The sequence below is a fragment of the Zootoca vivipara genome, chromosome 4 (genome assembly GCF_965207765.1).
Source record: "Zootoca vivipara chromosome 4, rZooViv2.hap1.1, whole genome shotgun sequence".
NCBI lineage: Eukaryota > Metazoa > Chordata > Lepidosauria > Squamata > Lacertidae > Zootoca > Zootoca vivipara.
Genome location: NC_142587.1, coordinates 97,766,964 through 97,793,819, shown reverse-complemented (window position 1 = coordinate 97,793,819; position 26,856 = coordinate 97,766,964). Strand labels below are relative to the sequence as shown.

General features: G+C 48.5%; 1 protein-coding gene across 1 annotated transcript in view; it reads left to right on the top strand.

The window, feature by feature from the left end:
• LOC132592032 (uncharacterized) overlaps nucleotides 1–26,856 on the top strand; it is a 124,205-nt gene that overhangs the window by 25,676 nt on the left and 71,673 nt on the right. Inside the window, 2 exon segments of the mRNA XM_088668866.1 lie at nucleotides 11,785–12,280; nucleotides 14,873–14,954. Of these exon segments, the coding sequence (XP_088524992.1) occupies nucleotides 11,876–12,280; nucleotides 14,873–14,954 (487 nt within the window). The 5' untranslated portion in view covers nucleotides 11,785–11,875.

Here is a 26,856-nt window from a genome sequence, read left to right as displayed (position 1 = left end):
TAATCATCCCCCTCCCCGGCTTGACTCCTCCGCCTTCAACCAACTAAGTACTCTGCAGCCCAGCATGGCAGTTGCTGGGTCCGTGCACGCACCAGCCCCAACACGATATGCTCGTGGCATCCTGGCCCTGGCCCTGGCCCTGGCCCTGGCCCTGGCCCTGGCTGCTGCTGCTGCTGCTGCTGCTGTATGGGGACCCCCACCCTCCAGCGGTGACCTTCATCTCCCCACTCCCCAGCTGGATCTACAGCCCCTTTCCCCCCCCCAGCGATCGCACTGCACCCCCTTTACCTGGCTGATGCATGCCAGCCTTGCAGCGGCAGGAACAAAGACTCCTCTTTCTTCTCCTTCCCAGGAGCCCCTCTTTCTTCTCTTTCTTTCCTCCTCTTCCTTCTCTTCCTGGTCCCGGGCTGCTCAGGGGCTCCCTGGTTGGTCGGCGCTCTCTCACCCCCCCCACGTGTTAAGAGCCGAGCCAACCCGACGGGGGGGGGGGAGGACAAGAGCAAGAATCGCCACACGCAGAGGCGTGCCCATAGAGATAGGAAAAGTGAAGAGTGATACTCGCGCGCACACTTCCTGGCTCTGTTTGCGTGTCCATAGAGATAGGAAAAAGTAAAGAGTGATACTCGCGCGCACACTTCCTGGCTCTGTTTGCAAGAAATACGGGTGAATCACGGGATATTTCCCCATTCGGGATGACAGCGTGAAAAGCCTTTAAAATCGGGGTTTTCCCGGCGAAAACGGGAGACTTGGCAGCTATGCACTTCCCATCATCCCTCCCCATTGGTCCTGAGCACCCCAGAGCCAGCTGCTATGGCACAGATTTTGAAGTCGGCCAGCACCAGCATTCGGGGAGTCCTGAACTCCGCCTGTGAGACCAGCTCTGTAAGCTCAGGCAGGGAGACCATGGAGGGCAAAGGAAGCGGGAAGCACCCCTGCTAGCAAGCACCCCTCAACAAGACCCCAACCCCAGAGTCTGTTCAGCCCCCTCCGCTTCTTGTAGCTGGAGTCAGTCTGGGCGCTGCCCTCCCAGGCCAGGTGGGAAAGGCCTGCCAGGCAGGGAGCAGGTCCTGCAGGACTCCCAGCAAGAAAACCTGGGAGGTGAGTCTTGGGCAAAGAAGGGACAAGGGAGTTCCCTGTCTCCAAGGTGTGGGGCTTACCTTCTTTCAGATTCAGCTGTAAGCAGGCCAACTCTGATCGGGCCTCAGGTCGTCCAACTCCGGCTGAGCTATTACATTCTGCAGAGGAAATAAAAATCTGGGTCAGATGACAGTACAAAAACCCACCTTGGATGGCTGCACCCACTTTGGACCCAATCCCTTGTCCCAGAGGACCACCCTGAGCCCTGCAGCCTCCTGGGCAGAGGTGGAAGGGCAGCAGCAGGAAAGGGGGCAGGAAAAGCTGCTGGGCTCATCCTGGCATCCAGGAACACACACCGCATCATCTGCGTTCAGAGTTACTCAGGGATGTGCTATTGGGAGGATGGAAGCAACCAAAGAAATGAATACAGGAAGACAAGATACTTACGGTACTTTGAACTGGGAGAAATGCTGTTGGCGCTAGTTTCCGCTCTTCCCCATTGTCACAGAGGGTGTATCCTCGGAGGTCCTGCGGGAGGAAAGAGCCTCAGAGTCAGGGGCCAGTCTTGGGAAGTGCTAGGAGCTGTCTGATAAGGAGACAGGATTCATCAGTGCAGGTGTGATGCCTTGTCCTGCATTTTCCTTTATTTAAATAAAACTATCTGAAGTTGTATTTGTGTGTCTGTCCATTTGTAGACTCAGTAGGTGGTGCTGGGAAGTATTTTGACAGTTGCGGGTGGTACAAAGTCAAGTTTACAGTTTTTATACATAGTGAGACAAAGTTTAGAAACAAATACAAAAGTATAAAATGAATAAAAACAGGAAGGAAATTGATACAAAGATTGAACTTCAGTGACCAACATGTGGAAGGAACATTCAGTTTGAAGGGCAATGTTTAAAGGCAATAGGCATACCAAGCAGGTTCATAAATTTATCTCGGGATCCCCTCTCTGGTCATGGATTCTCTTATAACACTAGCTAACTATCTAAAAAGACCATCCAAGCCTAACTCGGACCCCAACCCCCAGCCCAGCCCTAAGCCTCCACCTAACCCTAAGTACTCTATGTACAAAATAAACATATAAATTTATATATATACAAAATAGGCACAAATGTGCTCAAAATAAAAAGGTAAAATAAAAAATATTAAACTAAAGAACAAAAAACCACAAAGAACAAAAATATTAAAATAAAAAATAAAAACAAAAAAATAATTAACCGTGGAAAAACTGACCCGTGTCAAGAATCTCAGCGGACTGAAATCAAGAAAACCAAAACAAAAGCAACAGCTGTGAGGGGGAAGGAAGGCTCTGAGCTGCTTTGTGCAAAATAAATAAAATAAAGTGTTAAAATAAAATATAAATAAATAAATGAAAGTAATAAATGAAATAAGAATCAAAATAAGATATTTAGAATATAAGAATACACTTAACGCCTCGCCTAATCCTTCATCAACCACCACCAACTGCAGAGTGGGGGGCAAAGAGCCCAGCCAGCGGGGAGCAGGTCTGAGGGGTCCAGTCCCTTCCCCAAAGCCTCTCCCTCCCCCACTTCCCCATGGGGGTCCCCCACACCACCCATCACTCCCCAGGATGGCTTTGGCCGTCTCCTGCTTGGAGCACTTCAGGGTTCAAAACCCCCTGAGCTGAGCTGCCTGGCAGTTCTGAATCACCTCCAGCAGGAACAGCTGATCTTCCTCCAGCAGCTGAAAGGCAAAAGTCAGGCTGTCAGTTCTTCACAAAGGGAGGGCTTCTCCACATCCGAGAGTGCAGAGTGGGGGGCAAGGAGGGCAGGTCTGAGTCCCTTCTCTGGTTCTCTCCAATACTCACCCTGGGGAGGGATGTGCAACCTCAGCACATGTGCAAAGGGAAGACATGGGGACAGGTGAGTCTGTCCCTGAGCACCTGGCTAGGCTATTCCAAGAGTTTTCTCCTGGATTCCAAGTCCTACTACAAGGAAGTGACACTCCAGGCCTTGGGGGCTAATCCTGGCCTCCTTCAATCAGAATGTGGCTCCCCTGGTTAATGAGATGGTCAATATCTGGGTCCACTCCACCCTTTTAAAAATTTAAATATCAAAACAGACCCCAACTTTCAGAGCATGTAAATCATATGCGTGGAAAGACCGCTGTGCCACTCACAAAATCAGGACTATATTTCCTTCTCCCACCTTTAACGTAAACGTATAGGTAAGTATTACTATAGGGTGGCAATAACCAGGGCCAGAATAATCCTGGTCAGGCCACGCAGGCCCTAAGAGCAAGAGGAACTCCATTTTCTAAATCTCTCTGTCTCTGATAGAAAGTAAATTAGACAGCACTTCTCTGTTTGTACCTTTCTCTGTAACCCATTGCAAAAGGAAGTTAGCTTAACCGCAAGATGTTCTGTTCCATCTGAAGAGGATGTAGCCCGCCACAAACCAACCGCAAGTTCTAAGTAGGGCGCAACCACAATTGTGCCTGTAAAATTCCACATAGACACGTGTATGAAAGTACCAGGTACATAACGCCACTTAGTGGAGTTAGGTAAATGACTTTGCATCTTGGGGTGCTCTCTCTTGATTGGTTGATGAAGTACTGCAGAAAGGCTGGCCTTCACTCTGTCAAAAAGGTATAAAAGCTCTCTGTACATGGACAAGGGGCGGGCAGAATGAGGAATGGTTTTTTCCCTACTGCTCCATATTGTTTTGCCGACAAACCAATAATAAATTGGTTCAACTGCCTGAGATTTTGTCTGGTCAATTTGGGAAGCCAGCCATCCACCTTACATTACTCATTTATGATGAGAATAGGATTTATTTATTTTGAACTTTACTTGGTTCCTCCTTGGTAGCCAGTGCAATGGTTTCAGCAGTGCTAGAACTCAGGACCCGCTGCCTTGAGGGACATCTAAGAGCAGTTTGGCGGGGGAAAGGTCTCCCTTGGGAGGTGGTGGACTCTCCTTCCTTGGAGGTTTCTAAGCAGAGATGGGACGGCCATCTGCCATGGATGCTTGAGCTGAGATTCCTGCATTGCTGGGGGTTGGACTAGATGTGTTGTGACGTGGGGTTTGTGATTTCAGCTCTCTTGACAAAACATGCTGGAGACAGTTCTCTAGTAACAGCTCTTTATTAAAGTGAACAAGACTGAAGACTGAGGAGAGGAAAGCTACATTTATAGGGACAGGGGACTAGCTAGGAAGGGATACATTTTGGAGGGAACAATATCAGGCAATCACAGTGCTGCCTTTTGGAGGGAACCAATAAGACAGAGGATCCAAATACAGCAGCTTAAATGAACCAATAGTAGCTGTACCCTCTGGGACCAAAAGGCAGTTACTTTATCCTAATGCAAATACAGACAATAATAATACAGATATAAAATCCTTTGACTCAATACACAACACCCCTCCCCCCCTAGTGAGCACAGCAGACGTAATCCCTCAGGTACTGTGGGGTCCTACAACTTCTACCTGATCTCCTGACAACAGGTGTTGCAGGTTCTGGATTGGGTGTTACCTGTGGTGGAGGGGCTGCTATAGGGGTTTCATCAGGAACAGAGGGAGTCCCAGACATCTCAGGGTCCCCGACCTGTACCACGTCATCATGAGGACTAGCAGACCCTGGTTCATTTGCTGAAGCCCCTGGTGACTGCACCTCTGGACCATTTTCACTCTGGTCTCGCAGCTGTGCGTCATTAGCCAGGGATGAATTATCTGACTCCTCCCTGCTGAGCGCCCGGCGCCTCAGCTGATCTATATGTCTCTTCCAAACTTGCCCATTTTCCAAGGTCACATAATAGGACACAGGTCCACTAGCCCGGGTGATCACACCAGCCACCCACCGCGGACCTCGTGAATAGTTCCTCACCCAGACCAGATCTTCAGGGGCGAGATACCTTGTTGTGTCAGTCTCAGCCTGGGGGGTTGCTCTTGAATTACGGTTTGGCATTTTATCTGGGTGGACATAATCCAGCACCGTTACCAGTCTTCTACCTAAGAGCAGCTCGGCTGGCGACTTGCCCGTCGCAGTACACGGCGTCGCATGCTGCAAAAATAACATTCGCGCAATGCGAGCCGACCAGTTACCCTCCATTAAGCGCGCAATGGATTCTTTGGCTGTTCTTACCATGCGCTCAGCCTGCCCATTGGAGGATGGGTGAAAGGGCGCGGATGTGACCCCTCTTATGAAGTTATCAGCCAAGAATGCCCTGAATTCTTGGGATACAAAAGCTGCCCCATTATCTGATACAATGGTCTCAGGTAACCCGTGGGTAGCAAACAGCTGCCTCAACACCTTGATTACGGCAGCTGATGCCATGCTAGGGACCATCGCCACTTCTAACCATTTGGAATATGCATCAACGATAACCAAAAAGACCTTCCCTTGGAATGGCCCCGCAAAATCTATGTGCAGCCGGCTCCAGGGAGTCCTGGACTGCTCCCACCAGTGGACTGGTGCTCTGGCCACTTCTGGCCGCACCTCTTGGCATGCCTTGCATGTTCGTACCCATTGTTCTATGTTCTGGTCCATTCCAGGCCACCACACATAACATCGGGCTAGCGACTTCATCCTGACCATTCCCGGGTGTCCCATGTGAAGCGTCTCAAGAACCCTGTTTCTCAGTGGTGCTGGGATGATCACCCTATCTCCCCATAGGAGACAACCCTTATGCATGGACAATTCGTGCTGCCTTGTCGCATAAGGCCTGAATTTTTCTTCATGCGGACCACCTGGCCACCCCCTCCCCACCCAAGTGAGCACACGGGAGAGAACAGCATCTTTCCTCGTTTTCTCAGCTATATCCGTAGCTGTTACAGGAGCCCCCGGAAGTGTTTCTAGCATCATAATGTGCTCCGCCGGAGCAGGATCCTCATTGCTCCCGCCAGGAAGGGGCAAGCGACTCAGCGCATCAGCATGGCACAATTGTTTCCCCGGCACATGGGTCAAGGTGTACTGGAACCCATTCAGGAATATTGACCAACGCAACATTCTGGGGGAGAGAATTTGTGGCGTTTGTTTGTTTGGGTTGAACAACCCTAACAGTGGTTTGTGGTCCGTTTCAATGGAGAATTGGCGACCGTACAAATAATCATAGAACCTTTTGATTCCGGACACAATAGCCAGTGCCTCTTTATCAATTTGAGCATAGTTGCGCTCCGTGGGCGACAACGTACGGGAATAGAAAGAGATGGGCTTTTCCGACCCATCCGGTTCCCTATGACTCAGCACAGCCCCCAGACCGTATTGAGAGGCATCACATGCCAGGACCAGCGGCTTTGACTCATCATAATGAGCAAGGATGCTCCTGCTACTCAGCATTCCTCGCAAGGAGTCAAAAGCCTTCTGCTGCTCCCGCCCCCATCGCCACACATTCTTTTTCTGCAATAGTCTATGTAATGGTTCAGCTACCGAAGCTTTCTGGGGTAAGAACGAATGATAAAAGTTAATAAGTCCCAGGAATGACTGCAACTCCGTCTTGTTCTGTGGTCGTGGTGCCTCGATGATGGCCTTAATCTTAGCATCTGTGGGGTGGATGCCTGATGCATCAATTTTAAACCCCAAGAAATCCACCGTTGGCACCCCAAAACTGCATTTTTCCTTTTTCAGTTGCAACCCCACCTCCTTGAACTTGAGCAACACTGCACGGACACGCGCAACCAGTTCCTGTGGGTCTTTTCCAGCAATCAAAACGTCATCAAAAAATGGCAAGACCCCCGGCAGACCTCTTAACAGGCGTTCCATGAGCCCTTGAAAAATCCCTGGGGCCACACAAACTCCGAACTGTAATCTGTTAACTCTGAACGCCCCTTTATGTGTGACAATAGTCTGTGCTTCCGCTGATTGTGGGGTTACTGGCAGCTGTTGGTAAGCTTGTGCCAGGTCAATTTTGGCGAACACCTTGCCCCCAGCCAGTTTAGCCAACAGATGTGATACAACTGGAATGGGGTATGAGTTTCCCCTGAGTGCCTTATTGATAGTACATTTGTAATCTGCACATATCCTGACTTCCCCATTTGCTTTAAGGGGTGTGACGATTGGAGTCTCCCACTTAGCAGAGTCCACGGGTGAGAGAACTCCCTGCTTGACCAATTTATCCAGCTCTGCCTCGATCTTGGGTTGCAGTGCAAATGGCACTCGCCTTGGTTTGAGTCGGATTGGAGCCACCCCGGGGTCCAACTCGAAGTCAACTGGGGGCCCTTTATAACAACCCAGTTTTCCATTAAAGAGACCAGCAAATTCCTTGCATAATACCTCGCTCATCTCAGGGCAGGTTTGGATTGAATTAAGCCCTGAGATACTCAGTCCCAGGGCAGGGAACCAGTCAGTGCCCAGGAGACTGGGGCGACTGCCCTTCGCAATCACCAGTTTGAGTACAGCCTGTTTGTCCCGGAACTGTACTCTCACGGCACACATTCCCATAACATGGATGCGGCCTGCTGAGTACGACTGCAAGGTTGCCGGAAAGGGCTCCAGAGGGGGCAACTTACCCCTGGGGAAGAATGTCTTCGCGGTCTGGTCCGACACGATGGTGAATGCGGATCCGGAGTCCACCTCCATGTCGCACTGCTGACCCTCAATCTTCACCTTGACGTGTGCCTTGCCTTGCGCTGGAAACTGCACGGCCCTCCCGTTGATCTCCGTTACGTAGTGGCAGTCCTTTAGAAAACGAGTTGCTGTGGGCGGTCTGCGATGCTCCAGTCTAGGTGCTCCTGTCGCTCCCGACGCCGCCGATCTACAGACCCTGGCGATGTGACCCGTCTTTCCGCACGTCCGGCAGATAGCATCCCTGAAACGACAACTCTTCCTTTCATGGTTTCCGCCACAACCTGGACAACTGCCTCGGCGATCTCTGTGCACTGTGCAGGCCTGACGCACCGACTCAACCCCACGGACTGGGCTCTGGCTTGGAGTAGCCTCTAGCTCGTCCATGGCATGCGCAACTTCTATCTGTGGCTTAGTGGCCTTGCGACTGGCATCAAGCTCCTCTCTTTCATAATTCTCCGTGGCGGTGGCCTCCTTCAAGGCTGAAGCAAGGGTAACATCTTCTTTAGCCACGATGCGTCTTCTGGCTTTCTTGCTGCTCAGACCACCAATAAACCGATCCAGGAGAGTCTCTTCCAGATTTTGGAAGCCGCAGTGCTGAGCGAGCTTCCGGAGTTCAGCCAGAAATGCGGATACAGACTCCCCAGCATGCTGCTGCCTCTTATGGAACTCCATCCGCCGGGCCATCTTGGTCTCAGTAGGCGCCAAGTGGCTTGTTAGGCAGGCAAGAATATCTTTGAGAGATGTCTCACTCAGCTTCGCTGGAGCAAGTAATGCCTTGGCTAGCTTGAAGGTCTCGGGCCCACAGTAGCTCAGGAATGTGGCCCTTCTTTTGCTGGCATCGGTGATCCCTTGAGCCACTGCGAAGAACTCGAAGCGTTCGACGTAGTCTTCCCAGGTGTGGGGCTCTGATGGCTGGAAGGGCTCCAATACCCTTGGACTCTCCATTGTCCTAGCGGGCAGGGTCGTCTTCTCAGCTGGCCAGTGAGTCTTGTTCTCAGCTGCAATCCGGACTCTGAGGCAGGGTTGTGTTTAACCGCTCCTCAGCATTCCGGATCCCATCCTCGTCGCCAGTTGTTGTGACGTGGGGTTTGTGATTTCAGCTCTCTTGACAAAACATGCTGGAGACAGTTCTCTAGTAACAGCTCTTTATTAAAGTGAACAAGACTGAAGACTGAGGAGAGGAAAGCTACATTTATAGGGACAGGGGACTAGCTAGGAAGGGATACATTTTGGAGGGAACAATATCAGGCAATCACAGTGCTGCCTTTTGGAGGGAACCAATAAGACAGAGGATCCAAATACAGCAGCTTAAATGAACCAATAGTAGCTGTACCCTCTGGGACCAAAAGGCAGTTACTTTATCCTAATGCAAATACAGACAATAATAATACAGATATAAAATCCTTTGACTCAATATTCCTGCATTGCTGGGGGTTGGACTAGATGAGCCCGGGATGCCCTCCTATCTCTCCACTCCTGAATTCGAGGAGGAGGTTCCTTGCCTCCTGCAAAGCCCTTTTCCCTGCAAGCTGTTCCTCTGGTTTCCGGACAACAGAGGGAGATGCTCAGAGTCCAACCAAGAGCCTCACCCCCAAAAGGATATCTGGGCATTGGCGTAGCCAGGGGGGCAGCTGCACCCCTAAATCCCTAAAAAATAATAAAACGGCGAGCTCGGCTTTGCAAGGGTTAAAGGGAACCTAGCTGCCTTCCTAGAGAGAACAGGAAGCAAGGGGGGGCCAGGTCCTCCAGAGCCAAGGAGCCTCCCTCCCTGCCCAGTCCTTTCCTGCTGTGGTGTCTCTCCTGCAAGGGCTGCATCGCTGTCCCTTCACTCCTGGGATGATCGGGTGAGTCTCCTCTCTCTCCCCCCCCCAGAGGGTGCAGTGGGGAGACGGTGGGGGTCCCACGGCTGCAGCAGGGGAGGGTGCCGGGGGGGGGGACAAACCCAAGTCACGGAGAGAGGAATTGCTGCAGTAATTTTAAGCATTCCAGCTCTTTCCAGCTATCGCATTTGATCTGATAGTAAATAGCCATTTTGTATATCAGCTTATTGAACAATTGCCTATGGCTTTGATCACTCTTCAGATTGATGAACATCTACTTGGTCTCTCTCTCTCTCTCTCTCTCTCTCTCTCTCTCTCTCTCTCTCTCTCTCTCTCTCTCTCTCTCTCTCTCTCTGTGCAGTAGCTACTTTCTCAACGCTCCAGCCGATGCTTCCTTGCATGGTATTAAAGTAACTTCCTCATTCTCAGACCCAGTGGAAGCTACATGCTGTTTCCACCACTCTGCAAAGGTCTTGTTTAAACGGTTCAATTTGCCTCTAGCAAACGTTCAGGCACTTGTTACGAGTTTTGGAAAAACAAAAAAGGAATGGGGAAAGATTCTGGACCCTGGGGGAGGTCCAATGTAAAATTAAATATCTTGTTGTTTTCTCTTATTAATCCTACTTTAAATTCAGACCAGCAGACATGCATTTCTGCAAATCCCAGGACATCGAGCACCCACAGGTGTTTTCTGCCAGACCTGCAGTGGCCTGGCCCTGCGCCCCTGATCTCCTGGGGGCTATGCAGTTATTTTTACCCTTACAGGTCCGTTGTGAGTTCCAGTTGAGTGTGTGTGGTCAGCCGTCCAATCAGCTGTCCAGCATGGCCTGGCATCAGGACCTGACCAATCCGATTCCAAACTTCCAGCTAACCCTATAGGAGATGCCGGAAAGGCAACTCCCAAGGGAGAGAAAGCGCTGTTGAATGCAGACCAGGAAGGAACCACATCTGGTTAGTTGGGGTAACATCAAAGTCCTTGTTGCCACCAGACAACACCAGCTCTCGCGAGCCCAACAACCAGAGATATCAGACTCACTATCTGCTGCCATACATTTGCTCAACTTACTGCAAACTATACAATGTGTTTCCTCATTTTTACAACTTTGCAAGGTTTGCCTTGCCCCCCACATCATGACCCTTTCTGCTCCAGATTACGTACTGCACCCCAGCTGTTGTGAGGCCTATCCATAAATAACAAGAAAAGGGGAGACGGGATGGCAGATGCAGCGTGGGGGCACCCGCCCACCTCAGCATAAGACGCCACAGTGTGCCTAGCCGTCAAGTCAGGGAGGAGAGGGTCCAGCTTCCTGGACTTCAGAGGGTCCCAAACTCATTTGGCCTTTCAGAAAAAAACTGACTCCCACAAAATCTCCCTTCTTTAAACAAAGGAGTCCCTAGGACGTTAATTCTGTGTGACATCACTCAGCGTCATTGCACAACAGATGAAACATGTGCAAATGGTTTTCCAAAGCTGGACGAGGAGGTGGACCAACCCCCTCCCTCCCAAAAAAAAAAACCCACGTGGAGGAAGGAAAGAAAGGTGGGAGAGAAAGGCCAGGAATAAAGAGAGGGATCCCAGCCTATAGTCTGGCTGTTGCATTGCAAACCAGTTTCCCAGTCGTCTCCAAGGGCAGCTTCACGCGGAGGCCACTGCAGCAATCCCCTTGCACCCAGAGCATGGCATCCCAGGACCACTTCCTCTCTGTCCCAAAGGGATTGTTGCTGGAAAACCAGCCAGAAATGGGTGCTGCTACTCACAGAGTAGGGACGTTGGCATCAATGGCTGTGTATGTGTTAAGCTATTAAATGATGCTGATGATGATGATGATGATAAAATACCCGCCTAAATTTCAAGGGAGATTTCTTTGGCCCCGCCCACTTGGCCCTTAGGGAGTTGGTCAGATACATACCTGGCCCTCAGAGCAAAGAAAAAGGAACCCCACCCCAGGAGTCTGTCTTGAGAGCGGCAGAGAGTCCAAGTGCAAGAAAAGGAGACAGAAGAAGGGGGGTGGGGTGGGGGTGGGGAGCTTACACTAGAGCCAAGCATCCATTTTTCACAAGATACAAATAATTCCCTTGTCAGTCGGTTCTGACTTCATGCACTGACTGGAAGGCAGAATGAACCAGGTTGATTAATCTCACAGAAATCCCTTCAGTTGCCTCCACATTTTGCCTTGCTAGAAGGCTAGAGACTTATTTCTTCTCCTCTTCATCCTCTTTCTTTTCAAAAAGAGAGCTCATGGTCTGCGATGTTGTGCAGTCCAGCCCTGGTTCCCAGTAAGACTCATCCATGCTTGCTCAGGGAACCATTATTTTCCCCTGTCCTACAAATTCTGTAACAGAACAATGTATTTGCTTTGTAGGATTTGCTAGAGCTTCTCATTAAGACGGACAGAACTCGGCAGAAGACCAAAGGGTTCCTTCCGATCTCTCAGAGGCTTCCTGAGAGCAGAGATGGATGAGCGAGATTCAGCTGGCCCTGGAACAGGAAGACGCCATGCCAACCAAACTGGGAGCAGTGGGGGATTCTGGGAAAACCCAGTGCAGAAGTTCCTGGGTGAGGAGGACACCCTCCGCTCAGAGGTGCAGAGCCAGCAGCAGTTGAGGCAGTTCTGCTGCCAGGAGGCCAAAGGACCCCGAGAGGTTTGCAGCCGACTCTACCACTTTTGCCACCAGTGGCTGAAGCCAGAAAGGCACACGAAAGCTGAGATGCTGGACCTGGTGATCTTGGAGCAGTTCCTGGCTGTCCTTCCCCCAGAGATGGAGAGCTGGGTGAGGGAATGCGGAGCAGAGACCAGTTCCCAGGTGGTGGCCCTGGCCGAAGGTTTCCTCCTGAGTCAGGCAGAGGAGAGAAAGCAGGTGAGAGAGACTTTCTTTTTTTAAAAAAAGTTTAAAATACTTTATTAAATATTACACATATTAACAATAAAATCCATATAATTCAACACAACATAACATAACATAAATCAACGCAAATGAAATACATTAGTACAAACATAAGTCAGAATTGTACAAGAAAGAAACCAAAACTGATTAGAAACTTATTAGAAAAAATAAAGGAAAAAAAGAAAAAAGGAAAAAAGGAAAGAAGAAAGGAGAAAAAAAGGAAAATACAAAAAATAAAATTACAATAAACTTCCCAACATTTACACATCGGTTTCCAATTATACTGAACGTTACTATGCTTTCCCTTAAAAAACACATCATTTACATTTATCTCATTTTCTTCACCTATTCTTACAATTCCCATAATCTTGTGTGAATTTAATCAGAGCAAATTACCCATCTAGCACTAATACCTTCAGCTCTAAGGTAATCCTCTACGTACTTCCATTCTTTTATCCATTTCTGTTTGGGGACTTTCCTAATTATCGCGGTTAAATTCATAAATTCCACTAATTTAATGCGCCAATCCTGTATAGTCGGTAGTTTCTCTCCCTTCCAATTTTGTGCTATTAATAATCTGGCCGCGGCGCAGGCGTAAAGCAAGATGTTCTTTCTATCTGCAGGCACATCCTCCGGGATCAGGCTTAACAATAAGATCTCGGGTTTTTTCTCAAATGTCCATTTTAATATTTTTTTAACATTCTCATAAACTTCTGTCCAAAATTTATTTATTTATTTGCAACCCCACCAACAGTGGAAATAATCCCCTTTAATTTCCTTGCACTTCCAACATTTATCGGCATCGTTTTTATATATTTTTGCTAACTTTCCAGGTGTTAGATGCCACCTATAGATTATTTTCCAGATGTTTTCCCTGATTCCCATGCAGGCTGTGAAGTTAATGTCAATTCTCCATAGCCTTTCCCACTGTTCACTATATATTGTTCTTCCCACATCCTGTGCCCATTTGATCATCACATGCTTCACCGCCTCGTCCTTCATCTCCCGTTCTAGTAAAAATTTATAAATTCTTGCCAATGGTTTTTTTGGGTTATCAATTAATAGATCTTGTAACTTTGATTTGTTCTCCAAAAAACCTATCATTTTATGTTTATTAAATGCACTTTGTACTTGACAATATTGAAACCAACTTTGACAGAAGCACTCAACCTGTTGATATGATTTTAATCTATATTCACCATCTACTTTTTCCACAAGATCTTTATATGTCTGCCACTTCCCTCCCTTCGGGTTACTATCCATTGCCACCATTTCGAAAGGTGATGCCCACCATGGGGTTTTGGGTTCTAATAGATTCTTATATTCTTCCCATATATAAAACAGTGACTTTTTAATTATATGATTTGTGAATAGATTATAATCCCCCTTTCTTTCTTTCAACAGGTACGCATGCCATCCTCCACAATTCCTGAATCCTTCTAGTCTCAGTAAATCTCTGTCTTCTAGAGTGAACCATTCTTTCATCCAACATAAGCTGGCTGCCGCATGATACAGCTTTAAATCTGGGACCCCCCACCCTCCTCTCTCTTTAGCATCCGTCAACAATCTAAACTGAACCCTCGCTTTCTTTTTTTGCCAAATAAACTTACTAAGATCTTTTTTCCACCTCTCAAACGTCTCTTTTTTAATTTTTATGGGCAACATTTGAAATAGAAAAAGCATTTTAGGCAAGACCATCATTTTAATCGCCGATATTCTACTTGCTAGCGTCAAGTTGAGCCCGGTCCACCTTTCCAAATCCTCTCTAATTTTGATCCATGTTTTAGCATAATTATCCTCGAATAAATTTATATTATTTGGTGTTAATATTACCCCTAGATATTTTATTTTATTCGTCACTTCCCAATCCTTTATTTGGCCTAAATCCTCTATATCTGTCCTCCTCATATTTTTTATCATTATTTTAGTTTTCCCTCCGTTTGTTTTAAATCCTGCCAATTCCCCATACACCGCCAATTTCTTATCCAAATTTTTTATTGTTTCTATCGGATCTTCCATCATAACTACCAAATCATCAGCGAAAGCTCTGATTTTATACTCACTTCCTCCCACTCTAATCCCTTTAAATTCCTTATCCCCCCTGATATCTCGAATCAGGAATTCTAGAGACCAAATAAACAATAATGGGGACAGCGGGCATCCTTGACGCGTCCCTTTAGTTACCTCAAATTCTTCAGTTATCCTTCCATTGATTATTAGCCTTGCCACCTGTTTATTATGAATTGCATTAATTCCCTTCATAAATTTATTCCCTACCCCTAATTTTTCCAAAGCTTCTTTCATGAATTCCCAATTTAGATTGTCGAATGCTTTCTCAGCATCTAAAAATGTAAACGCTATCTTTTTGCCTGAGAGAGACTTTCCTCTGGATACTCCCAAGGGGCTCCAAACAGGAGGGAGAACATCCCATAATGGTCTGCTGATGGCCCATCCGTTTTCTGGGAAAGCATTCATGGAATGAGATCTCACACCCTTCAAGTCTTTGTCATTCTCTTTCTAATATTCATCCCCATTCTCTGTTTTTAATCCTTGTATCTTTTTCAGGGAAAGGATCATTTTGCAGAAATGGACCTGGATTCCTGTGAGGCAGAGAGGCCTCCGTTGGACACCAGAGAGAGGCCACTGGGTAAGGAGGAAGGTGGTTTGTCTCCATTTGGTCTCATTCTGTTGGTTTTCCAACTCATCTGAGGGTTCTTTTCACCTTGTTTTGGGGGGGGAGACAGTTGGGAACAAGGGTCCAGAGGAGGGGAGATGTATTTCTGCACAACAAACATATGAAATGGGCACAAACGTCCAATTGCTCTCAGCAGGTAAGGCTTTCTCAAAGACCAACCTGTAGTTAGAGATGCCCTGTTCCACCTGTGAGAGAAGCAGCCACTCCTGGTGTCCTGATTACCTTTTTTCTCTTGCAGGTGACAGAATGATGCCGGCAAGACCTCCTGATCCATCTTTTCATGGGGGCAGAAGGGAAGCAGCGGCTGTGGAACCAGATCAGGTCAGGGGGAGCTGCCTTGTGGGGACAGAGGCCGAGGGGTGGAGCAATGTCATGGACTGGTTGGGCACAGAGGAATGGTGGGAGGATACAGCTGGGGAACCAGGAAAGGAAGATGGCTCAGAGCCCAAGAAGTGGAGGTGGAAGAAGGATGGGCGGTCAGAGGGGGAAGAGGGAGAAGCCTGGGAAGAGTAGGTGTCAGAAGCTGAATGGCTAACAGGGCTTAGTGAGTTGGGAGACTCTGTGGCAGAATGCAGTCCAGAATCAGAGGCAGAAGAGGATGGAGGCAAGTGGGAGGAGGGAGGTCAAGAGGCACGGGTGAGTCAGGATAAGGAGGAGCCACCGGTGGCTCCCTCTCCTTTTGCCAGAAGCCACCCTCCCTGCTTGTCTCCAAGAGCCAGGAGACCCCCTGCATTGCAGGAATCTCTGCTAGATCATCCAAGACAGATGGCCATCCAAAATAGGCTTACCGTATTTTATTTGTAGATTGAGCACTGAATGCTAAAATTGGTTTCTAAGCAGTGGACAAATAAGGGGAAATAGTGGCCTGGATTCACCTAATTAGCACCAGCCGCTGCAAAATGGGGCCTGCCCCCCATTCCTCCCTCTCGCCATACCCCTATGAACCCCTTGAATTTGACTCTAAGGCATTGGGAGGGAACCCCCAGAACAGCTCACGAGGAGGGGAGAAAGTGGATCCATTAATAATCCTATATAATAAAGTCCAAGTGTCTCTGTGTCCAGCCCCTGTGCCCTTGTGTCCGCGCTACTGCGCATGTGCCCCACGGACACAGGGATTGGACGCAGAGACTGGACGCACACGCGCAAGCTCTCTCTCCCCACCCCTCGGCCTACCGTTTACCTGCGGCCGCCAACCGCCGCTCCGGGCCGGACAAGCGCCTCACTGCGCTTGCGCTAAAGCGCAAGGAGGAGGAGGCTGCTTACTTTTCCTCCCCCCCCCACGCTCCGCCCCGGTGCCGCTTCCAGCCAAGCCAGGCCAGGGTGGGGAAGGAGCCTTTCCTTCCTGGCGTAGCGCCTCGGCGCCGGCTGAGGGAGGCAGGGCGCATCGGGGAAGCGAGGGTGGAGGCCGGCGGAGGTGAATGGGGGGAGGAAGGGCACCTTTGAGCAGCGCCTCCCTCTGTCCCTCCTGGGTTGAGGTGGCGCGTCTGACTCAACAGGGGAGGGCGAAGGCGATGGAAAGTTTCTCCCCAGCCTCTGGCAGTGCGGTGCCTGCCATGCTTCTTTTCGCCACCCGTGGGCCGGCGGGCAGCCAGGCAAGGCCACCCTGCCCTCCTCTCCTCTCACTCGCCCTCGCTCGCTCACGGAAATAAGCCATACCCCGAGCCGCAAAAAAAGAGCAGCAGAAAGCCGCCAAGCAACTGGGGCCTGGGGGGGGGTAGAAAGGTGGCCGGAGCAGCGCTGCGTGGAGCGCCCCGGGCCACGGCAGGAGGAGGTGGTTTCAAAGTGTTACCCTACGGTACATAGGGGACCCTCCGGGGCCAGCTGACCGGACCTGGGGCCCTCGGCTCCAGGCCTCACCTACTCACACTTCTTCTCCCCAACCAGCCATGTCGCCCGCGCGCTTGCCGGTGCCAAAGTACATTTTTTGTTATGTGCAAATGGGGCAGAGCACTTTGTCGGTGCTTCAGCAGCAGCAACAGCCAGTTCTGGGTGCTGAGCCGTGGCAGGAGGAGGATGCGGCGACTTGCCGGGTCAGCACCCGGCAGCACCGCGTGGAGAGTCCCGAGCCTCTGGGATGCAGCAGTGCTCTGTAGCACTTTGAATCCTCCTCTTCCTGCCGTGGCTCGCCACCTGGAACTGGCTGCTGCTGCTGAAGCACCGACAAAGCACCCAGCAGTGCAGCGTGGAGCGCCCCGAGCCACGGCAGCAGGAGGTGGTTTCACTGCTGCGTCCCAGAGGCTCAGGACTCGCCGACCCGGCAAGCCGCCTCCGCCTCCTGCCGCGGCTCAGCACCCTGCCCGCGAACGCGCAACTCTGAGGAGGCTTTACGCACCTCTCCTAAAACTGACACCCGCTGCCTCACGCTGCGCGGGAAATGCTTGTTGCGCCTGGGTCCCTTCCCGCTCTTTTCTGGTGCTGAATCAAGGTGGCGACCCCCCCCCGCTTCCCTTTCTTTCTTTCCTTCCTTCCTTCCTTCTCCCTTTCTGTCTTCTCTCCCTCTTTCTTATTCTTTCCTTCTTTATCCCCTTCCTTCTTTCCTACTCATCTTTCTCTCCCCTCTTTTCTTCCTCTCTCCCTCCTGCTCCCTCTTTTCTTCCTTCCTTCCTTCCTTAGTTCACTGTTCTAGCATCCGTTACTTTAACGGGCTTCATGATACTAGTAATAATAATAATAAAAATTTATTTATATCCCGCCATCTAGGCGGCTTCCAACAGAAGTATTAAAATACAATAATCTATTGAGCATTAAAAGCTTCCCTAAAGAGGACTGCCTTCAGATGTCCTCTAAAAGTCTGGTGGTTGTGTTTCTCTTTGACATCTGGTGGGAGGGCGTTCCACAGGGTGCGTACCACTACTGAAAAGGCCATCTGCCTGGTTCCCTGTAACTTGTGTAGGCAGAATGACTTGAAAAACAGAAGGTGGAGTACCCCCTATTTGCACAAAGACGAACACCCATAATTAAAACGCAGAATAAAATAAGCATCCAGAATTAAAATGTGCAGCAAAGCAATCCTATTGAAACACCGCTGCAATTTACAGGAAGGAAACAACAGAGCATTGTGTAGCAGATCATATTGATGCTGTCTCAGAGGAGGACATTTCCCTTTTTCTTTTAGGGTTCAGTGTGCTTTGAAGATGTCACTGTTCGTTTCACGGACGAGGAGTGGGCGTTGCTGGATCCTGACCAGAGAGCTCTGCATAAGGAGGTTATGGAGGAGATTCATGGGATCGTGGCCTCTCTTGGTATTCATCATATTGTCATATGTGACTGGAAATTCAAAAAATACCTCTACAGTCATACCTCATGTTACGTCCGCTTCATGTTCCTTTTTTTCAGGTTGTGTCCGGCGGCAACCCAGAAGTACCGGAAAGGGTTGCTTCCGGGTTTCACTGCATCTGTGCATGCGCAGAAGCGCCAAATCACTCACGCATGCGCAGAAGCGTTTCCTGCACATGTGCAGATATGGTACAGAGCTCTCCAGCACCCCCTATAGCACCTGGAAACAGCCCCACAATAAACAGTAAATTACTCCAAAAGAAGTGTTTTGAACGATCAACCCTCTGAAAAACACTTTCCTCCAAAAGTCTTCCAGAAATTTTGAACACGGCTCCTGTGCAGCGTTGGCAGCGGTTTTAACGGCTCCGAAGTTGTTCAAGCGGCTTGGGCACATCAGTGGCTCCTAGGAGCTCCACGGTCGCGTGCCGCTCGCCATTTTGCCATGCCGGAAGTCCGTTGGATTGCATTCTTGATTAAATCATCTTTCCATTGACATATAATTTTATGATATTACTCCAAAAGAAGTGTTGTGAGCGATCAACCCTCTGAAAAACACTTTCCCCCAAAAGTCTTCCAGAAATTTTGAACACTACTATATATCAAACAAAGTAACATTCAACAACTCATCAGAATCTAATAATAAAAATGTTGGTTAATGATAAACAACACAGCTAATGAACACCTCCCCAACTGCCTTCAGTTCTTCTCCATTTGTTCCTGAGGCTCTAATCCCTTTTTTGTTTCCGTTGCAGATTGTGATGAATTGGAAATCGAGAACAAAGGTGACCATGACAAAATCCTCAGAGAGGAGAAGCCAGGTAAAAAATTGGAGTGTGGAGAAAGCTGCAGTCAGCGCTCCCATTCCACTTCCCATCAACAAAATCTCATCAGAAAGAAACTCTATCAGTGCATGGAATGTGGAAAGAGCTTCAGTCAGAGCTCCAATCTCACTTCCCATCAGAGAATTCATACAGGGGAGAAACCCTATCAGTGTGTGGAATGTGGAAAGAGTTTCAGTCAGAGCTCCCATCTCACTAACCACCAAAGAATTCATACAGGGGAGAAACCCTATCAGTGTGTGGAATGTGGAAAGAGCGTCAGTAATAACTACTCTCTCACTTCCCATCAAAGAATTCATACAGGGGAGAAACCCTATCAGTGTGTGGAATGCGGAAAGAGCTTCAGTCAGAGCTCTAATCTCACTAACCACCAAAGAATTCATACAGGGGAGAAACCCTATCAGTGTGTGGAATGTGGAAAGAGCTTCAGTAGGAACTCCTCTCTCACTTCCCATCAAATAATTCATACAGGAGAGAAACCCTATCAGTGTGTGGAATGTGGAAAGAGCTTCAGTCACAACCACAGTCTCACTTCCCATCAAAGAATTCATACAGGGGAGAAACCATATCAGTGCGTGGCATGTGGAAAGAGCTTCAGTCATAGCTCCTCTCTCACTAAGCATCAAAGAATTCATACAGGGGAGAAACCATATCAGTGTGTGGAATGTGGAAAGAGCTTCAGAGTGAGCCCCAGTCTCGCTAGGCATCAAAGAATTCATACAGAGGAGAAACTCTATCAGTGCATGGAATGTGGAAAGAGCTTCACTGATAGATCCTCTCTCACTTCCCATCAAAGAATTCATACAGGGGAGAAACCCTATCAGTGTGTGGAATGTGGAAAAAGCTTCAGTCTGAACTCCTCTCTCACTAAGCATCAAAGAATTCATACAGGAGATAAACCCTATCAGTGTGTGGAATGTGGAAAAAGCTTCAGTCTGAACTCCTCTCTCACTAAGCATCAAAGAATTCATACAGGAGATAAACCCTACCAGTGTGTGGAATGTGGAAAGAGCTTCAGTCGGAGCTCCTCTCTCACTTCCCATAAAAGAATCCATAATAATGTCGTAAAAACCATTGTACAGCTTTAGGAGCCAGGCAAATCAGCACCTTTTTAACCAGATCTAAATGTGGTATTTTGTGTTTTTGTGTTGTGTTATTATGTTGTAAGCTTCCTGAGACCTGTAGGTGTAGGGAATAGGTGGCCACTCTTAAAGGCGTAAGGGTCTTCCCCCGAAAAAACAGTGTGTGGAATGTGGAAAGAGCTTCAGCAATAGCTCCTGTCTAACTTCCCATCAAAGAATCCATACAGCGGAGTATCCCTATCAGTGTGTGGAATGTGGAAAGAGCTTTAGTCAGAGCTCCAAACTCACTTCCCATAAAAGAATCCATACAAAGGTCGGAAAAACGAGATTACCAGATTTTTTTCAATGAATCCAGGGACACTCTTTTGTAGCAGCCAAGGGGTTAAAATACAGTAGCATCTGGATTATTAGTAGGGAGTATCATTTTGTAAACATATGTAGTTTACATGGCAACCAGAGCCAGGTTCCTTGGTTATGGGTGAAGGGTGGGGAGGGGGAGAGAGAGAAGGGAAAGCAAAATTAGGATGGGATGGTTGGAACTGAGGGAGGGGTGTGTGTGTGTGTTCGCCCCCCCCTTTTCTGGGATTCCTGGAAGTGTCACCGAAAAGGAAGGAAGGAACAAGGGGGGGGGTAGAGAGGGGACAAAGAGTCAGGTCGTCCCAGAAAAAGGCACATGAGGAATACAAACGGATAGATAACGAAAGCTATTATAATATGAACCTCCCCTATTTTCTGTCTGACGCTTTAAGTAGAGAAAAATGCAATAGGGAGACTGTGTGGGGAGAGGGGGGAGCCATGTGGCAGAGTATTTTTATTTTTATTTACAAGCGAGGAGGTGGGAGGGTGGTGTCTCCTTTGGTCGGGCAATAAAACGCCTAGCCTTTATTCCTTGCATCTGCACCCCTCTCAAATTCGGACGTTTGGGAAGGAACATGATAAACCATATGCCGGCACCCTCCACGTCTCCCCTCAGCCCTCGGGGCAAGGTTCCCGCCAAAACACCAATAAACAAGCGGAAGCAGCAGCAGCAAGAGGAGCAGACGGAGGAGGAGGAGGGTGGGAGCGGGAGGGGGAATGTTGCCTCTCGTCTAACACAGCCCAGCCGTCCGCACTGGCAACAGCAGCGGCCACAGAGCCTCTTGCCACTGGCATCCTTGGCCATGGACAGATTGGTAAAACCGGGAACTGTCCCTGGGAACCGGGGACGTCTGATAACCCTACATTATACAGCTTTAGGAGCCAGGCAAATTGGCAGCTTTTTAACCAGGCCTTTGGCTGAGTGACATCTAATGCCCTCCTAAAATGTGGTGTTTTGTGCTTTTATGTTGTGACCATCCGGAGACATGTACGTGTAGGGAATAGGCACCAGCTAGGGGTCTTTGCCCGTCATAAAATATTTGAGGAGGCCACACATTGCGCAGATAAAATAAAAACAAACAAACCACCACGAAAGCTCACCTGTCTCAAGAATCTCAGCAGGTTGACATCAATAAAATAAACCAAAAGACAAGCAAAAGCTGTGAGGGGGAAGGAGAAAAAAGGGACAAGTTTAAATAATAAAAGTAAAAAATGAAATAAGAATCATAACAAGAAATTGAGAATATAAGAATCCACTTAACGCCTCGCCTAATCCTTCATCAACCACCACCAACTGCAGAGTGGGGGGCAAAGAGCCCAGCCAGCGGGGAGCAGGTCTGAGGGGTCCCATCCCTGTTCTGGTTCTCTCAAAGCTTGGCTTTCTATGGGAATGGCTCCCCATGCCTTGAGCCAGTAGTCTCTTCCTCTCCAGCAGATGCACAACCCCATCCCCCAAACCCCTCCCTGCCCCACTTCCCCATGGGGCTCCCCCACACCACCCATCACTCCCCAGGATGGCTTTGGCCGTCTCCTGCTTGGAGCACTTCAGGGTTCGGAGCCCCTGAGCTGAGCTGCCTGGCGGTTCTGAATCACCTCCAGCAGGAACAGCTGATCTTCCTCCAGCAGCTGAAAGGCTAAAGTCAGGCTGTCAGTTCCTCAGGGACACCCCAGGCCTTGGGGGCTAATCCTGGCCTCCTTCAACCAGAATGTGGCTCCCCAGGCTAACGAGATGGTCAATATCCAGTTCCACTCCACCCTTTTAATGTGGTGTTTTGTGCTTTTATCTTGTGCTTTTATGTTGTGACCCCCCGGAGACATGTAGGTGTAGGGAGTAGGCACCATCTAGGGGTCTTTGCCCCCCCTTAAAATATTTGAGGAGGCCAACCCCCCCCCTACTTTTTGTGTTTTTTTCCAAACGCAACCTTTTACTCTTCCGAAACTTGCCATACAATTTCTCTTTACATTTGCCCTCTTAAAAATAAAAAATAAATAAATGCACAAAGGTCATGAGGGAGGAAAAATACACTTGATACAAAGATTGAACTCCAGTGACCAACATGTGGAAGGAACGTTCAGTTTGAAGGGCAATGTTTAAAGGCAATAGGCATACCAAGCAGGGTTCACAAATTTATCTCAGGATCCCCCCTCTGGTCATGGATTCTCTTATAACACTAGCTGACCATCTAAAAAGACCATCCAAGCCTAACTCTGACCCCCACCCCCAGCCTAGCCCTAAGCCTACACCTAACTCTAAGTACTCTGTACAAAAGCAATATATACAAAATATTTACAAAATAGGCGCATATGTGCACAAAATAAAAAGGTAAAATAAAAAATATTAAACTAAAGAACAACAAATATAAAAATAAAAACAAACAAACAAACCACGATAGCTCACCCATGTCAAGAATCTCAGTGGACTGAAATCAAGAAAATCAACCAAAACAAAAGCAACAGTTGTGAGGGGGGAAGGAGGGCCTGAGCTGCTTTGTGCAAAATAAAATAAAGTGTTAAAATAAAATATAAATCAATCAAATAAAAGTAATAAATGAAATAAGAATCAAAACAAGAAATATATATATACACAAAATAGGAATGAATGTGCACAAAATAAAAATGTAAAATTAAAAAAGAACAAAAATATTAAAATAAAGAATGAAAACAAATCAAATTAAAACAAACAAACAAATAAATAAATAACCATGAAAGCCCGTGTCAAGAATCTCAGCGGGTTGAAATCAATGAAATAAACCAAAAGAAAAGCAAAAGCTGTGAGGGGGAAGGAGAAAAAAAGTTTAAATAATAAAAGTAATAAATGAAATCAGAATCATAACAAGAAATTGAGAATATAAGAATCCACTGAACGCCTTGCCTAATCCTTCGTCACCAGCAACTGCAGATTGGGGGGCAAAGAGCCCAGCCAGCGCAGAGCAGGTCTGAGGGGTCCAATCCCTTCCCCAAAGCCCCTCCCTGCCCCACTTCCCCAGGGGGGTCCCCCACACCACCCATCACTCACCAGGATGGCTTGGGCCGTCTCCTGCTTGGAGCACTTCAGGATTCGGAGCCCCTGAGCTGAGCTGCCTGGCAGTTCTGAATCACCTCCAGCAGGAACAGCTGATCTTCCTCCAGCAGCTGAAAGGCAAAAGTCAGGCTGTCAGTTCCTCAGGGACACCCCAGGCCTTGGGGGCTAATCCTGGCCACCTTCAACCAGAGTGTGGCTCCCCAGGCTAACGAGATGGTCACGAGAGGGTTCCACTCCACCCTTTTAAATTTTAAATGTCAAAACAGACCCCAACTTTCAGAGCATGTAAATCACATGAGTGGAAAGACTGCTGTGACACTCACAAAATTAGGACTACTTTTCCTTCTCCCACCTTTAAAGGTCTACATAACGAAACCGAATTGACCCAAGTCGGCTTTCCTCTGCCAAGCTTAACTTCCCTCTTCAAGCCCAAAGACAACACTTTCCCATGCCCGGACAAAACGCCCTGGCCTTTCCTTCAGCGTAGCGCAGGGACTGACTGAACAGATGGCAAGATGCCTTCATCCTCAGACACTTGGCAGATTCTTAAATTGCCGTGCAGGCCAGATTCACGACCCTGGCAGGCTGGATTCAGCCCGTGAGATATAGTTTGAGGACACCTGGTCTACACTGACTGGCAGCAGCTCCCCAGAGTTTCAGGCAGGGATTTCCTTCAGCCCTTGCAGGAGATGTCAGGGGTTGACCCTGGGACATTCTGCATGCCAAGCAGATGCTCAAGGGCTCCCCATATTTCACTAGCCTTTCAACGTTATGCTATTAGCAACCGTGGAGATTCCACATGCCTCTTCCGAAAGGAGAACACTCACCTGATCAATTTAATTAATAATATTTTTTTTTTAATACCCGCACATCTGGCTGCGTTACCCAAGCCACTCTGGGCGGCTTCCAACAAAATATTAAAATCCAATAGTCCATCAAATATTAAAAGCTTCCCTAAACATAATGAAAGCAACCATACATTTTCAGTCCATTGAATTAGCAATTAAGCATTTCTGGAAAGGGAAATGGCATACTTTTGTGTATTAAAAGGTAAAGGGGCCCCTGACCATCAGGTCCAGTCATGTCCGACTCTGGGGTTGCGGCGTTCATCTTGCTCTGTAGGCCGAGGGAGCCAGCGTTTGTCCACAAACAGCTTCCAGGTCATGTGGCCAGCATGAGAAAGCTGCTTCTGGTGAACCAGAGCAGCACATGGAAACACCGTTTACCTTCCCGGCGTAGTGGACCCTAGAATCATAGAATCATAGAGTTGGAAGAGACCACAAGGGCCATCCAGTCCAACCCCTTGCCAAGCAGGAAACACCATCAAAGCAATCCTGACAGATGGCCGTCAAGCCTCTGCTTAAAGACCTGCAAAGAAGGAGAGTCCACCACACTCCTTGGTAGCAAATTCCACTGCCGAACAGCTCTTACTGTCAGGAAGTTCTTCCTAATGTTTAGGTGGAATCTTCTTTCTTGTAGTTTGGATCCATTGCTCCGTGTCCGCTTCTCTGGAGCAGCAGAAAACAACCTTTCTCCCTCCTCTATATGACATCCTTTTATATATTTGAACATGGCTATCATATCACCCCTTAACCTTCTATTCTCCAGGCTAAACATACCCAGCTCCCTAAGCCGTTCCTCATAAGGCATCGTTTCCAGGCCTTTGACCATTTTGGTTGCCCTCTTCTGGACACGTTCCAGCTTGTCAGTATCCTTCTTGAACTGTGGTGCCCAGAACTGGACACAGTACTCCAGGTGAGGTCTGACCAGAGCAGAATACAGTGGTACTATTACTTCCCTAGATCTAGATGCTATACTCCTATTGATACAGCCCAGAATTGCATTGGCTTTTTAGCTGCTGCATCACACTGTTGACTCATGTCAAGTTTGTAGTCTACCAAGACTCCTAGATCCTTTTCACATGCAGGGCCGTCTTAAGCACCTTTGGCGCCCTGGCGCCGTGGTGCGACGGATCCCTCCGCCGCCCCGTTTTCCAGCGCGACAGACAGGCGGACCGGTGGATGGTTGGGCTCAGCGCAGCGCGGCCGCCGCCAGCACTGCTGCGCGACGGGCGGGCTTACCGCGCAGCGCTGCTGCCGATGGCGCTGCTGCGTGGTGGAGCAGCCAGCGGGCGGGCCGGGGCTGCCGCCATGGCGCCCAGCGCCACCCAGCCTGGCCGTAGAGCCGGCCCTGTTCACATGTACTGCTCTCAAGCCAGGTGTCTCCCATCCTGTATTTGTGCCTTTCATTTTTTTTTTTTGCCCAAGTGTAGTATTTTACATTTCTCCTTGTTACAATTCATCTTGTTTGCTTTGGCCCAGTTGTCTAATCTGTTAAGGTCATTTTGAAGAGTGCTATGTCCTCTGGGGTATTAGCCACCCCTCCCAATTTGGTGTCATCTGCAAACTTGCTCAGGATGCCCTCAAGCCCATCATCCAAGTCATTGATAAAGATGTTGAATAAGACTGGGCCCAAGACAGAACCCTGCATAGCTGCCAAGTTATCCCTTTTTTTAAGGGATTTTCCCTTATGCTGAATAGGCTTCCTCGCGAGAAAAGGGAAAACTTGGCAGCTATGGAACCCTGTGGCACCCCACTAGTCACTACTCTCCAGGATGAGAAGGAGGCATTGATGAGCACCCTTTGGCTCCGGTCAGTCAGCCAGTTACAAATCCACTGAATAGTAGCATTGTCTAGCCCGCATTTTACCAGCTTCTTTACAAGAATATCATGGGGCACCTTGTCAAAGGCCTTGCTGAAATCAAGATAGGCTACATCCACAGCGTTCCCTTCATCTACCAGGCTTGTAATTCTGTCAAAAAATGAGATCAGATTAGTCTGACATGACTTATTTTTCAGAAACCCATGCTGACTTTTAGTGATCACAGCGTTCCTTTCTAGGTGCTCACAGACTGTTTGCTTAATGATCTGCTCTAGAATCTTTCCTGGTATTGATGTCAGGCTGACTGGGCGGTAATTGTTTGGGTCCTCTATTTCCCCTTTTTTGAGAATAGGGACAACATTTGCCCTCCTCCAGTCTGCTGGAACTTCGCCTGTTCTCCAGGAATTTTCAAAGATTATTGCCAGTGGTTTATCTACTTGCGCTATTTATCTACTTGCACTTTGATGTGCTTTCGAACTGCTAGGTTGGCAGGAGATGGGACCAAGCAACGGGAGCTCACCCCATTGCAGAGATCCGAACCGCCGACCTTCTGATCGGCAAGCCCTAGACTCTGTGGTTTAACCCACAGCGCCACCTGGGTCCCTACTTTGGTATAT